General features: G+C 39.9%; 1 protein-coding gene across 3 annotated transcripts in view; it reads right to left on the bottom strand.

Annotated features, from left to right (window-relative positions):
- The window catches only part of MTM1 (myotubularin 1), a 48,943-nt gene that overhangs the window by 21,698 nt on the left and 12,921 nt on the right, over nucleotides 1-14,324 (bottom strand). For all 3 annotated transcript variants that reach the window (XM_086619534.1, XM_086619535.1, XM_086619536.1), the window contains exons 5-7: nucleotides 13,664-13,758; nucleotides 12,503-12,613; nucleotides 11,502-11,603 (exon numbers count right to left, since the gene is read on the bottom strand). In XM_086619534.1, the coding sequence (XP_086475660.1) occupies nucleotides 11,502-11,603; nucleotides 12,503-12,613; nucleotides 13,664-13,758 (308 nt within the window). The remainder of the gene's footprint in view (nucleotides 1-11,501; nucleotides 11,604-12,502; nucleotides 12,614-13,663; nucleotides 13,759-14,324) is intronic.

Genomic DNA, 14,324 nt, shown 5'->3' with positions numbered 1-14,324 from the left:
AGCCTTCTTTCTGCATCCCCTCCTCAACTGATCTTTACTAATAGAAATCAGGTTTACTGTAAAACTCCATGAAAATTAACAACTTGCCATTAAAAATATAACAAAATGTGTTGTTAGCAGGTTACACTACCTACTTTTCTATTGCTTAGTTGCACGCTCTCAAGACACATTTATTTAACAGCATCATCACCCAGGATTCTGACAGCTTTCGCCTACCTTTTACCTTGTCCCTCCTCTTTTCAACCAATTTCAAGTGGGCTGCATTACCTAACTAACCCCTTTTTTCCTTGGTTTGTTTTTACAGTTTATGATGAAAGCAAAACTAATGTTTCTTATAAGAATCTCCTTCATTGAGAAAATTGACTTTGGTGTCTTACGAATTCTTCAGACGCCAACTGGAGCATGAAACTAAGTTGTTTCAAAAAAAAAAAAAAAAAAGAAAACGCAGAAGAGTATGTGTTGTCCTCAGCTAACTGGGCAATAGTAGCCAGAGCAGAAAGCATTCAAGAGGCCATCACAGCTCACTTGTAACAAAAAAGCTGAAAGTCTCTGAGCTATTCAAAGACAGTAAAAGAAGAAACTGAACAACCTAAATCTACATCATTTTCACAGGCCTAGGCCTGAACTAAGCAGAAATGCAGAAAACCTGGCAAGCAAGAAAAAACCTCATGGTTCTAAGGTGGCAGGATTATGTCTGCAGAAGTGTCGTGGTTTTTTTTGGACTGAGGGTCGAGACAAGAACCGAAAGGGAGCACCCACCAACCATGGTCTCGGGCAAAACATGACTCAGGCTTTCTTAATAAAACAAAACAATTTATTAACAGTTACTAAACAAAAGACAAAAGGGAACGAAACCGGTTACTTGAGAGGAGAAAGAGAAAACAAGGCCCGATCTTAAAACAACACCTCCCCACCCCCTATTTTCCTTTCGTTCCTGGCTCTGTCTTCCCCCCAGCGGCGCAGGGAGACAGGGAATGGGGGAGTACAGGTCAGTTCATCCATGTTGTTCACTGCCGCTCCTTTCTTAAAGGAGGAGGAGTCTTTACACCATTTTTCCCTTGCTTCGGTGGATCCCCTACTCACAAAGAAAAAGTCCCCAAACTTTTCCAAAGTAAGTCCTGCCCGCAGGATTGCAATCCTCCCCATGGATCGCACCAGTTCGGGCTTTACCAGTCTCGGCCTCTTAGGGAGCTGCTGCCACTCGCGTCGGCGTGGGTCGTCCCACGGTCTCCAGATGCCTCCACGACCTCGTCGTGCATTCCATGCCCCATTATCAACAGTACCTGGTCGCGCATCCCCTGCTCCACGACCTCTCCTGGGCTCAGGCATCTCCTTCCCGACGTGGGTTTCTCCACGGGCCACGAGTGGGTCGCTGCTCCGCCGAGTACACCCTGGCTGCAGGGGGGCCGCCTGCCATCTCACACCGATTTGCAAGGGAAAGCCTCAGCTCCAGTACACCTCCTCCTGCTCCATCTTTGCTGACCCGGTCGTTGTGGTTGTCTTCTCTTAGATCTTAATCCTCTCTGGGGAAGCTCGGCCCGGTGGGCACCCCGGGAGTGGGGCGCTTACCGAGTCCCCCATGCGGCTCCCCCGGCGCCATCTTGAGCACATGGCGCCGGCCCGGGCCCGAGCAGCCGCCCGGCCGGGAGCCGGGAGCGAGGGCAGCGCCCTCCTGCTCTCTCCTCGCTCCTGAGCAAAAAGCCCCTTTCCCGCCCCTTTGTCCCAACTTAAATAGGGCAATTCGCAGAGGCGCCGCCTTGGCTCAACCCCCCCCGGGGGGGGATGGGACTCAGATCTGGTGGCACAGGGAGCAAATCCCCTCCCCTGCCACCAGAACACCCCCCACACATCAAACTATCACAAGAAGTAAGGCAATGCTTCACGAGCGCACCTAGGCTGAGATGGAGCTTTCTTTAGGTATTATGAAGGCAGACTCCAACGGCTCAAGACACTTCTGTTCAGCTTAATATGTTACAACTGTTTAAACAGTAAACAGCTCCGATCAAAATACAAAACCGAATCCCTCCAAAATGAGGAGTTTTTTTCCCTCACGTACTTCAAATGAACAATATTCTAAAAAGACATTACTACTCACACAAGATACTTTATCCCACTAGTTTTAAAAACTGGAATTTTAAATTAAATCAGTATTTTAGAGCAAGTACATTCGTTGGCAGGTTTGCAGAAGTAAACAATGCATTCCCAAGTTGTTTTCTGAATGTCTTCACCATTTTTAAAGGGGTAGGCCTTCAGTGTAAGTAAACATCACAGATTCTTTTGACTAAGTAAATTGCTATCAAGCAGGATAGAGGGAGAGATGAAGAAAGGAAAACGTGGAGGAAAGAGGTGAACATTAGTGTATCAGAAAAAACACATTCCATTAGAAGTAGATGCAAGTATCAGCAGTTAAGCAGAAAAACTGGAAAAGGTTGGGTGTTTTAATTGCAAACTAGGAATACAGCAAAACAGGAATATCACTAGCTAAAGCAGTAGATGCAACTGACTTGCTGAACTATTAATAAATAGCTACACACAAGAACCATCCCCTCCTCCCCAAAGGAATTTGCTACATCCCGAAGAGCAACTATGCTAAGAATTCACTAAAGAACTAGAGACAAAGGAGAATCTTGTTAACAGAAGGAAACAGAAACACTGGAATCCTAACAGATCACTTAAAAGATGTCTCAAAGGCAGGAATATGTTATTTATTTAAGTTGCTACTTACTGCAAGTTTCCTGGTAATAACTTTAAAATTACCTAGCTTAAGACCTGATAAGTAAAACACACAAGTTTATTACAGTGCACTGTGATAGCTGTTACACAGAAGATTTTACTGATAAAGAAGGTGCTGCTCCAAACTAGAAGTTAACAAATGGCAGCTATGCTGCTCATGTCACCCACAAAATGATTCACTAGAAATGAGATGGAAAAGCGTATTTTGTTTTCGCCTTTTAAAAAACAGAGGTGAAATTTACTACACATGAGGAAGGGATGGACAGAATCCTTTCTGAAAGAACAATGTCCTACTATGTACAGTATGTTTCATTTAAAACACTTAGATACAACAGCTTTACCACATCTGCTACAACAGGTTTCAATTACACAACCCACAACTATTAAAGTTGACAATTAAGCTTTATCAGTTCTGTTGACATTCCAGGTAGTGCAAATTCTTCCTATATTGCTCAAGAGAAAAAATAAATCAATAGTAGCACGGGTCAACCAGCAAAAACTTGGTTGAACAGATTTATTTTTTTTTTTAACGACAAAATACTACAATGAATGTGAAGGCGTACGGAGCAAAGTTTGAACTTGGATTTTTATACGAGCAGCTCAGAGAAAACTCGAGTTATACTCCAACAAGAAAAGCATTTAAGAGTAAACAGCATCTAAAAACTTGAAGACTAAAAGTTATTTTTCTTCTACAAGAGTTGATTAAATTTTAACAAAAATTTATATACACATTTATATGTGCACACTGTGAACAGACTGTACAGTCAATCTGGTTACCACTGAAAGTCTTACTGTACAAAAGAGATTAAAGATCTGAATCCTGTCCCCACCACCCCCAACAGCCTTTCACTTAAAACTTGAAATTTCAAGGCCTGAAATATTTTGTGAGGATAGCCTGAACTTCAGTCCAGGCTAAATGCAGCAGTCTGAAATCCAGCAACATCCCAACCCTACCTTAGGCCCGTCTCTCACACCAAAATATACAAAGCAATATATAAAGCAGTTTCAAAGAGTAAAAATGCTTCCTTTTCTACTCTGACGATCGTAACATGGTTCCATTCAACAATATACAGTTTAAAGTCATTTCCCAACTTAAGATTTTTGTACATTCATGTCCACTCAAGCAGCTCATTAGATGAAAGTAAAATGTTATCCCTCTGTGTATTCCAACATGACACAGCAGAAAAGTCAGAGTAGGAGAATGTGCATTTAAAATTCTGCATACATTTATACTCCTTTCATATAGATCTATTTAATTTCAAACTACAGTTTAACTTCAGTGTAACAAGCAACCCACATTCATAACCATTTTAATATTAAGAATCATATACTTAAGCAAACATAAGATTTATGCTTGCAAACAATTATACTTTCTTACTTGTATCAACACAAGGCACATTTAGCACACATTTGTACATTACATTTACTTATTAGAAACAAAATGCGATCATGAGTAATGTGACGTAATTTCTATTGAATAACATTTTTTCTTGAATTGGATTATTCTGATGCACCAAATTGACAAACCCCATTACAGTGAACAAAATGTACTAAACACATATTTAGATTCCAGACGGGTTTGTTATAGCTCAGGTAAGTTTCACATCTGCACTAACAACTCGCATATTTCCACTTTTGTTGTGAAAAAAACAAGTTTACAGATTAAAATGCAGGATGTTTGTACCTATGTCTTGGTTAAGTTAACATTGCTGAAACTTTCACATCACAGCACACATAATCCAAATGCAATTCTACAGTGTAGCAGTAGAATTGTGTGCCAATGGGACACAAAGAAATTATGGGAAGAAGAAATTACACCATTTATGACATATCCTGCATAGGTTCTCGTATCACTTGACGTTAAGATTTGAGAGATGCTATTTAAGTAAAAATACATGGCTTAAGTTTTTGTGGATACAAGTTCCTTTATATTAGTGCCTCACACACACGCACCTCACTTCAGGATGAAAACAGGGAATTCACTTCACTGCCCATAGGCATTTGGTATGGACCAGCTGGGAGTATATTTATATCCTTCAGAGTGCAGAGGAAGGGCAGCGATGCAAACTACATGCTACAGGAACTGCCTGACTCCACAAAGCAGGAAAGCCATGCCAAGCTCTCAGTGTGTCATTATGCACGCAGGCAAGCCTTTCCAATACCATAGTACAATAAAATATTGGCCAGTCCTGCTCCATGCCTTCACACGTCCTCCCTTCCCTCCACATCTGTGGTAGGTTCCTGCTAAACCCTCCTCTCCAAACAATACCTTAAGCACTCGGAGCCTCCACCCTAACCTCCACTCACTTCTTGCTTCCCTCCACACACAAAATTCCATTCCGTTCTCTCATCGTTAATCCTGCCTCTCCCACAAAAAGTACTTCTCCACAGCTCCTATTGCACCCAGCCTATTATCCATGGAATTAAATTGATCGCAGTTTCATTAGATGTGTCTAAATTCGACAAAAATGGTTGAAAATTCAAAAACATAAAACCTACACATAAGAGACATTCAGGTTCAGAACAATATTGCAATAAAATAAAAGTGTGTTTTGGTGGGTTTTTTTGATCATGAACAGGTTTTTTAAAATCACAAACATATAATCAGAAAGTATAACTGTGGTTTGCACAGGTATACTCGAGACAACTCCAGATGAGTTTGGTTGGATACTAAGTACAAGCAACAGCACAGGCTTCAGGCAGCCTACCTGCTTAATAAACCAGTGTGCCAGGCAGCACGCCCGAGGTGGCCTCCCTCCTCTCAGCACCGAGAGCAGCCAGCCAAAAGCCACTTGAACAAGGCGTAGATCTACTTTACGTTACACTGATCACTGGTTTTATCTCACATCTTGGGTTCAGAGCAGGACAGTCTGCAAACACTTCCAATGTACCGAACATACCTGTTCTAAGTTTGATGGAGATTAGTGCTACATGTCTGATGGAAGCTCATCAATTCCTATTAGCCTATCAACTAGCTAAAAATCAGTTTCAAGTTCTTTTCAGATACCATGGGAAACAAAGAAGAAATCAAGGAAAGCATTAAAGAGGTAAGAAATAATTTTAAAAAAAGTATAGTAAATCATCACTCAGAAAATTTATGAGGTTCAAAGCTTGTGACTTATCAATACCTGTAGTTGGCAAAACCAAGTAAGACTTAAAATATATCAGTTAAGATTTTTGCAAGAGCAAATTAAAGCCTCTTTGCATAGAATCGAAGTAGGGATTTCATTGCAGATCCACAGACTAAAAGACAACTACTGCTTCACTTGACACAGAAGGCTCCTACTTCACTTTAAAAAAGGCTTTCAAATCTTGTAACAGTTTTGGTAAACTACTTCTTATGCTTCAGTGTGCAAATTATTTTTACTTCCTCGCAGGTGCTAACCCGCAATTTTAACACACAGTCTCTTTTTCAGTCCTACAGACTGATTCTCTTCAACATTCAATTTATCATTATCATTTTGCACACAAAAATAATATGCAATGCACTGGTTGCTCACCACACCACGTAGTTCTGCGAGATGAAGGAGAGAGCAGCTGCAATCTGACAATACAGTTTGGCAAGCAGTCTATTTACAAATAGTTATATATTTACTCTGTGGAATCACAGTACATAAACACGTTCTATCTGAGCATACAACATTTATACAATGTATTAAATATCGGACCAATCTTTACACATTACAAAAGAAGAGAGTGGCACAACTAGAACAAGGTGTTACACACATGTAAAGAAAGTAAATTTTTCTATTTCTAACTTAACAGTTTATGCTTTTCATATATTATAAATCACTAAGCTTTTACTCGGTGATAAGGCTGTCAGCTTCTCAGCGTGTTTAAAAATAAAGATATGCTTATCCTTGCCTTTAATATGCCATTACTACAACTCAGTCAATTATGTCTTGCCTGTTCACCTAAAAACTTAAGATCAGACATTGTAATATTTACACAATTAACTTCTGATATATGGTAACCTCACACCATTATTGCACTGAGACTGACATAAATCATTCAGAATGAAACTCAAGCAGAGATGGTTTTTGCAAAATCAAGTGCTCCATCAGATAGGCACCGATGCCAAACCTCACTGCCATCTAAAATCATCTTGGTAGATCCAACAGCAACACTGGCATGATCTGACTCTTAGACATTTTAAATTACCAGGATAACCAGCTAAATCAGGAGTGGGAGAGGTCAAAAATCAAACAGCATGACGACCAGTGTCTCTCAAACCTGGCACCCCACAGAGCTATCACGGTCAGAAATAAATACGTGTCATGCAGGTATTATGGTGGCGAATAATCTTATAAAAATGATGATGTGTCGTTTCAAGATAGGATCAGGAAGTGAAGCAGCTGCTATGCAGAAACTAAACTACAGAGACTAAATATAGTTCATCTTTTGTAGGGTACTACAAATATTGAATTTTGAAGGGGTTTGGGTTTTTGGATTTATTTTTTTTTTAAAAAGCCACATTTTAAAAAACACTTTCAGCAATTATTTTCTTTTAATTAGCACAAGTTTGCAAATGCAACAGAGGATTATGGATAGTAGCTGTCTGTTCCTTATCAACTAAGCTGTCAGTCAGATAAGCTATCAGATTTTACATTACATTATTGATTCAAGGAGATCTGAACCAAACCTATGCTCAAATTTGAGAGACAAGAATTAGCTTCTGGAAGTAAGCACATGGGACAATGCTGAGACACTGACCAACAGTTGCTAACAGACCTGTGATTTATTACAGGCTCGCAAATACTGCTGTTGGGATGGTGATGGAGGAAAAATAAGTACACTCCACTCAGAAATAATGTTTTGGGCTGTATTTACCACCCATTTGTCTGAGAATGGTATAGCATGAAGAAAATGGAAGCAAGACATCTCTGAAAGTTCTTATTTAGCATCAGCTCTAAGGATATGGTTCCACTATAGATAAAGATCTTTATCAGTCAGATAAAGATCTGACAAAAAAAACCCCACAAGAATACAGATAAAAATCAGGACAGCAAAGGTTTAGACCTTTATTGTCCTGATGATGCCTTCTTTGCATTGCAAAGCTGCACAAGAATCAGAGCCAGCTGGAGAATGAGTTGAATATCAAAGGATGAGTTCCACAAGGTGGTCTGAACAAAATTACCAGTTTAACACCGCTAAAAATAGGACACCTCTCTCTTTTCTCCTGCCTGTTCCCTGTTCCACTCACATGCCCTCTCTTGGACTGGTTGTGGTGAAGAGTGATTTCAAGCCAGGTCTCCTCAAACTATGGACAGTAGGATCGTGTGCACCCTCAGCAAGTTTGCCAATGACATCAAGCTGTGTGGTGCAGTTGACACACTAGAGGATGGATCTAGACTGGATGCCATCCAGAGGGACCTTGACAGATTGAGAGATGGGCCTGTGAGAACCTCATGAAGTTCAACAAGGCCAAGTGCAAGGTCCTGCACGTGGCTTAGGGCAATCCCAAGCACAAGTACAGGCTGGGCAGAGAATGGATGGAGAGCAGCCCCGAGGAGAAGGACTTGGGAGTGCTAGTGGATGAGAAGCTCAACATGAGCCAGCAATGTGCAGGCAGCCCAGAAAGCCAACTGTGTCCTAGGCTGCATCCAAAGAAGCGTGGCCAGCAGGTCCAGGGAGGGGATTCTGTCCCTCTACTCTGCTCTTGGGAGACCCGACCTGCAGTACTACGTTCAGCTCCAAGGCCCCCAACATAAGAAGGACATGGAGCTGTTGGACGGGGTCCAGAGGAGGGCAATGAAGATGATCCAAGGCCTGAAGCACCTTGCCTGTGAAGACAGGCTGAGAGAGTTGGGGCTGTTCAGCCTGGAGAAGAGAAGGCTCCGGGAAGACCTTTTAGCAGCCTTTCAGTACCTAAAGGGCCTACAAGAAAGCTGGACAGGGACTTTTTGCAAGGGCATGTAGTGATAGGACAAGGGGCAATGGCTTTAAACTGATAGAGGGGAGATTTAGATCAGATCTAAGGAAGAAATTTTTTACAATGAGGATGGTGAGGCGCTGGAACAGGTTGCCCAGAGAAGTTGTGGCTGCTCCATCCCTGGAAGTGTTCAAGGCCGTGGATGGGGCTTTGAGCAACCTGGTGTAGTGGAGGGTGTCCCTGCCCATGGCAGGGGGGTTGGAACTAGATGATCTGTAAGATCCCTTCCAACCCAAACTATTCTATGATTCTATGATTAAAATCAGAAAATAGACTATTTTGTGCTGGATAAGTGAGCTACATTGGCTTACTTGGTGATTTCACAACTGTCAGTTAGTAAAAGAGGAATAACCAACCACACAGCTGGAAGGCAGGGAGTAGGAGACCAGAGAAAAGCAAGACCTCAGCATTTGAGTAGCAGAGAGCTGCCATCCATCTTCACAGCTGTCACAAGAAGCCACAGCACATTCTTTACAAAAGATCTCCCTGATCAAGCTGACTGCATGGTCAAAGTGTTAGCATACATTCAAAAGAGAAGGCAGGCATGCACAGCCTAGACATATTGTCATATTCAGACAGTGAAACCTCGTTCTAAAACAGTCAGTGAAAGAGGCAGTCCCATTGTTCCTCTTCGTTCACATCCACCCAGAGATGCCCCAACCCCATCCCCACACTGGGCTAACAAGATTGAGGAAATGACTCAGAGTAAAGCTTTTATTTTTTTTTTCCACCCTGCTTGGCTTTAGCCCTTTTCAGTTCCCTATGTGGTTCACCATGCAGCCTCAAACTGATGCAGGGAAAATCACAGCAGGAATGAGCAATTGGGCAGAAACTCCCACCTTTAGCAGGATCAACTTAAACTGTTTGCTGAAACACAGTGAAAGCTCACCAAACATCCCACATACTTGCTTACCCCATTTTAAAGTTAAGGGCTCATCCACATTGTGACATGAGAAAATAAGGACAGGTGCAACTTCATGATGTAACATAGGCTCACTTTATTTCTAATGGTTATACCATGCTCCAGACATAGCTGAGAGATAAAAAGTATGGCCATTCTCCATATTGTTACTACCTTCCCAAGTCTGGTGCTTTACTGAATCTGAAGGCAAAGCTACCTCCAGCTTGGCCAAGCTTTTTGTTATTGAGTATAATTTTTATTGGCAAGTTACATTCAAAATAGGCCAGGCCATGTAATACAGGATGCAAAAAATAAAGCAGGAAGTGTACTACTCCATGCATTACTCACTAGCATCACCAGACAGGAATACCGGATCTTTCTGGATGTCAAAACCTAATACAAGTCCACACCTCATCATTATGTTATTCCAAGCCCTGTAGTTGGATCAGACACCATAAAAAAAAAAAAAAAGAAATCCAACAAGGGACTCTACTAAGTCAGTTACAACTTAATTTGTCCACATTCACATCCATACAAATCCACAGAGGTCCTCAATGTAGGGGAAAAAAAAAAATTCTTCACAATGAGAATAATTAAATATTGGATGAGATTTCCCAGAGATATGATGGAATGCACCTCGCACAAACTATTCAAGACTAAGTTTGACTGTGCCCCAGATAACCTAAAGCCCTACTTGCAACAGAAGCCTGGACCAGATGATGTCCAGAAGCCCCTTTTGACCTAAACTTCTCTGTAATTTGGTATTTCTACATATAGCTGTCTCTCTTTTCCATCATCCTTTCAAAATCCCACCTGAAGTCCGCATACCCTGTTATTCTTTTTATCATTCTCTATCCTGAGATGCATAAACTGCCAGCAGTCGAGTTAGAGACACATTCACTTCTTCTACAACAGTTCTTTGTGAGTACAACTCCTCACGCTTACCTAAATATAAAAATCTGTTTCATTTGTTAAGGACCTATTTGTCAATACTACAAAATATTCTAAGCAAAAGCATTTATTTTTCCTTATGCTTTCATTACACAGACTGTTAGTGTACAGAAAGCAAATTTTCTGTAAAAAAGTTTTAATGAATTAAATGTTTATAGTGTATAGCACATAGACATGTATTTTCAGAGAAGGAAATAAGATTCTTGCTGCAGCCTCACATACTCACAAAGTCTCTGAATAAAGTTCTTAAAAATTCATAGCAGAACCTTCCAACATTTTGTCAAGAGAGCTCTCATACAATTATCCTAAATGAAAGCACCTCAATAAGATGTATACCGAATTTTACAAAAGACAAAATAAAGCATAAACTAAAGAGATGTCGAAATGATCCACCAAGCACAGGACACAGATTTCAGCAAAGAAAAAGAAGATAATGATTAGTTAACATTATTGTTTCTCAATTCCTTCCATAAGATGTTTTTTTTACCTAAAATAGATCTCTCTAAATTCATTACTGTATTAGCTGCCTGTTATATTTTTCATCATTTTCATCAATAAAACAAGTGTTCTCTTACCACGTCTCCTCTTCCTGAAGTAAAACGCTTGGTGATTCGTACTTATCATTGCCTTGGGAGACTGCCCAACAGTTTAACATTTTCAAGAAATTGAGTAAGGCATACGCTACTATTTTTCCTAATTAGGAAGGATAACTCACAGTTTTCTAAGCAATGAAATTGGTATGGATCAGAGGTGCCCAAGAGTTCACCCGAGGTATAACTTACAGCAACCGTAACTTTACAAATACACAGACATAAGTGTTTTAAATGTACAAATAAAAACAGTAATTCTCTTTAGTTTATGCTGGCATCACATCCTGTGGTTATTCTTTTTAAGCAGCCATGAAGTCCATTAGTTGGTCAGTTAAAGTTAATTGGCAAGAATTCTGCATTAAGATGACTCAATAGTATAAATGATGTAACTTACCAAGTTATGCGACTGGGGAAAAGCATATTTTGTGAGGACTTCAAATATATCTCTTCTACTGTGCCCTTCTTGTTTTAACGCAAACCGTAAATTTCTCATGTCCTGAAACAAAGGCGTTATCTTTTAAGAGAACCAAACCAGTAAGATACTTTTATCTGCTGTACAAGTGCTATTGTTACACTGTAAACATGATTCAGAATCTGCTTGCAACACACCTCAAACCATTGTGAATGTTCAGTTTTACTTCTTACCCCATAAAACAAAAGAGAGCATAAGAATTCTGCAAATAAAGCAGTACCACGTTCTGTGTGGTGTAAACACTGCTTTGGCATAAAGCCATCAAAATGACTGTATCTGATTCACTGAAAAGTCTCGTGGGCTATTGAATGTTTGCAGGATGGGAGCTACTCCATGTTTTCAAAATGAAAATTTGCCAATAATCTGTCTAGACTACATTGTCCCTAGCTGCTTTCTCATCACTAACGTCAAAAATAAGCAATTTGTGCATTAACTCCATTAACGAGTCAAATAAAGGATGCTGAATTATCACTGGGAACTCCCCTATGACCATATTTTCTCCTGGCAACATAGGTTTTTTGTAAGACTAAGGAAACAGAGACGGCTGTTACATAAGCTTTTCACTGCCTTTACAGCTTACAAAACCCCTGTTTGAGTTGTCCTTCAAAGATTTTAGCAGTATAAAAAAATTACTTATAGAATAAATAAAATAATGAAGCAATGCAGGAGTAATGCCCTAAAACAAGACTACCGTGCAAAACCTCTTGTCAATTAGTGATTTGGAAAGGAAGATCGATCCCTCTCCTCGCATGCAGAGGACAGTTGAATAGCCATTTATACAACAGGTATTTCTGTCCAGTTCCAAAAACCTCTTTTAAATTCAGCTGTGAGGAAGATGTGTTTTTTCATTCCTGTAAATAGGTAAACAGTGAGAAAAGGAACCACTAGATTTCATTTCCTATTGAATTATTGGAAAGTCTTACTTTACAGGTTATATCTAATCCATAAGAGTTCTCTCCTCTGCTTGAAGCTCCTCCCATTTTTTCAATCCTTGAAATTACACCCAGTGGAACATTCAATACCACAACTGGATCCTGCAAGGAAAGTTTGAGTAAGGAAAGGATTAACCTGAAAAGAATACTCAAGCAAAACGTTCTTAAGCGTTCCAGAATAGAAAGCAGACACGAAATACATACAGGAAGCAAAAGTGGGTTTGCATTTGATTGAGCCTTGCCTTCCCTCCCAATATGTCATTAAGCCTGTACAGTCACTCTGCAGCCTTGAACATCACCTGATTTAACACGCAACAAAAATACTTCACGCCTAATGCAGTATGCAGGGAAAGAAAGGTGGCAGCACCATAAGAGATGCCTGCTGCTACATACTTCTGATTGCCTCTGCTTGCTAAGGCTGCTTATTGATACACAGAATAAAGTAAAACTAAGTGAAAAGAGATTATTAGTAAGAGTTAGATGCAACCATAAACACCTCAATTCAATAGTCCTAAAACCTTATTTAAAAAAACCCAAACAAAGCATGTTATGAAACAGATAGCAAGCATACTTTTTTCCTCTTTCATGTTGCTGCTTAACGAACACACTACTACTCCCCACACCCATATGAGGTTCTATTGATCAAAGTAATTTTTTTTTTCAATAGCAAGGACAATCAAAATCTTGGTTCACTGATAGCCATTTTAAGAACCACTGCACATCATTAGTTACTGCCCTTGATCCATTACAGAGTAAGCGTAAAGGGAACAGCTATCAAAAAAGCTCCAACAGACAAAAGACAAAGGTATCGGTTCAGTGTAAATGATTAAATTGTAATTTTACCAGGTTAAAAAAAAAATAAAAAATCACGCTTTGACAACACATTTAACTTTAAAGAACTTCCATTTTTATACAGGTTTCTCAGCGGCACAAAGGCAATTACTATTTAGTCATTACACAATTAAGATCTGGTTATTACAAACCTTACAGAACATTTCAAGTACAAAGCCTCCCATGCAATTCCACAAGCATACGTGTGCCAAAACTAAAACAAATGAACTGGCTACAAAATAAATCAAAGGCAGTGGGGGTGAAAGGAAGGGGGTTTAAAGCTAACTCACCCCATGGAAGTAATTGTGGCATGTTACTCACATTTTCCACACTTCTCAGGTACAGCCTGTAGTTGGTGATGTACACTCTTCCTTTGACGGGGCCATTAAATGGACACATATAAATAACATCCTTGTCTGTAAGAAATGTACCATTTCTTAATGCTTGTGAAAAGAAAGAAATCAGAGCTAAGGACAGCATCAGTTAAGTAGCAGCAAAATAAAGAGAGCTGCACTCATAAGAGCCACTCTCAGAGATGAAAGAATTTAAAAAGTAATAAATCTGAATGTTGTCTTGACTTCTTAAGAAAATGTGAAAGTTTCGTACACTAAACTTGCCCAAATTAAATCAGCAGATTTCAGTAGCTTTCCCTAGTTACATTCATGTTCTTCTCTTTCCCAGCACTACACGGGAGAGGGCAGGACATAGAACAAAAAGTAGATTTAAGTCCTCTCTGTGCTTACTGAACCAGTTTATTCACTATCCCAGAACAAATGCATTCTTCTCTTGATACTATTACATTTTTCAGTGCTCTGTAACCAATTCTGCATTGAAGTACACAGTTAAAGCTGTAAAGTGTTTAGGGAACTCACCATCCTGAAGAGAAACATTATATTTCAGTTTGAGACAATCAAATACAGCAGTGTTTCAGCAAGGACAGTAACAAAACAAGTACTAGCACATACTACTCAAAAAAGTAAGA

The sequence above is a fragment of the Tauraco erythrolophus genome, chromosome 13 (assembly GCF_009769465.1).
Source record: "Tauraco erythrolophus isolate bTauEry1 chromosome 13, bTauEry1.pri, whole genome shotgun sequence".
Lineage (NCBI taxonomy): Eukaryota > Metazoa > Chordata > Aves > Musophagiformes > Musophagidae > Tauraco > Tauraco erythrolophus.
This window is presented reverse-complemented; position numbering and strand designations above follow the sequence as displayed.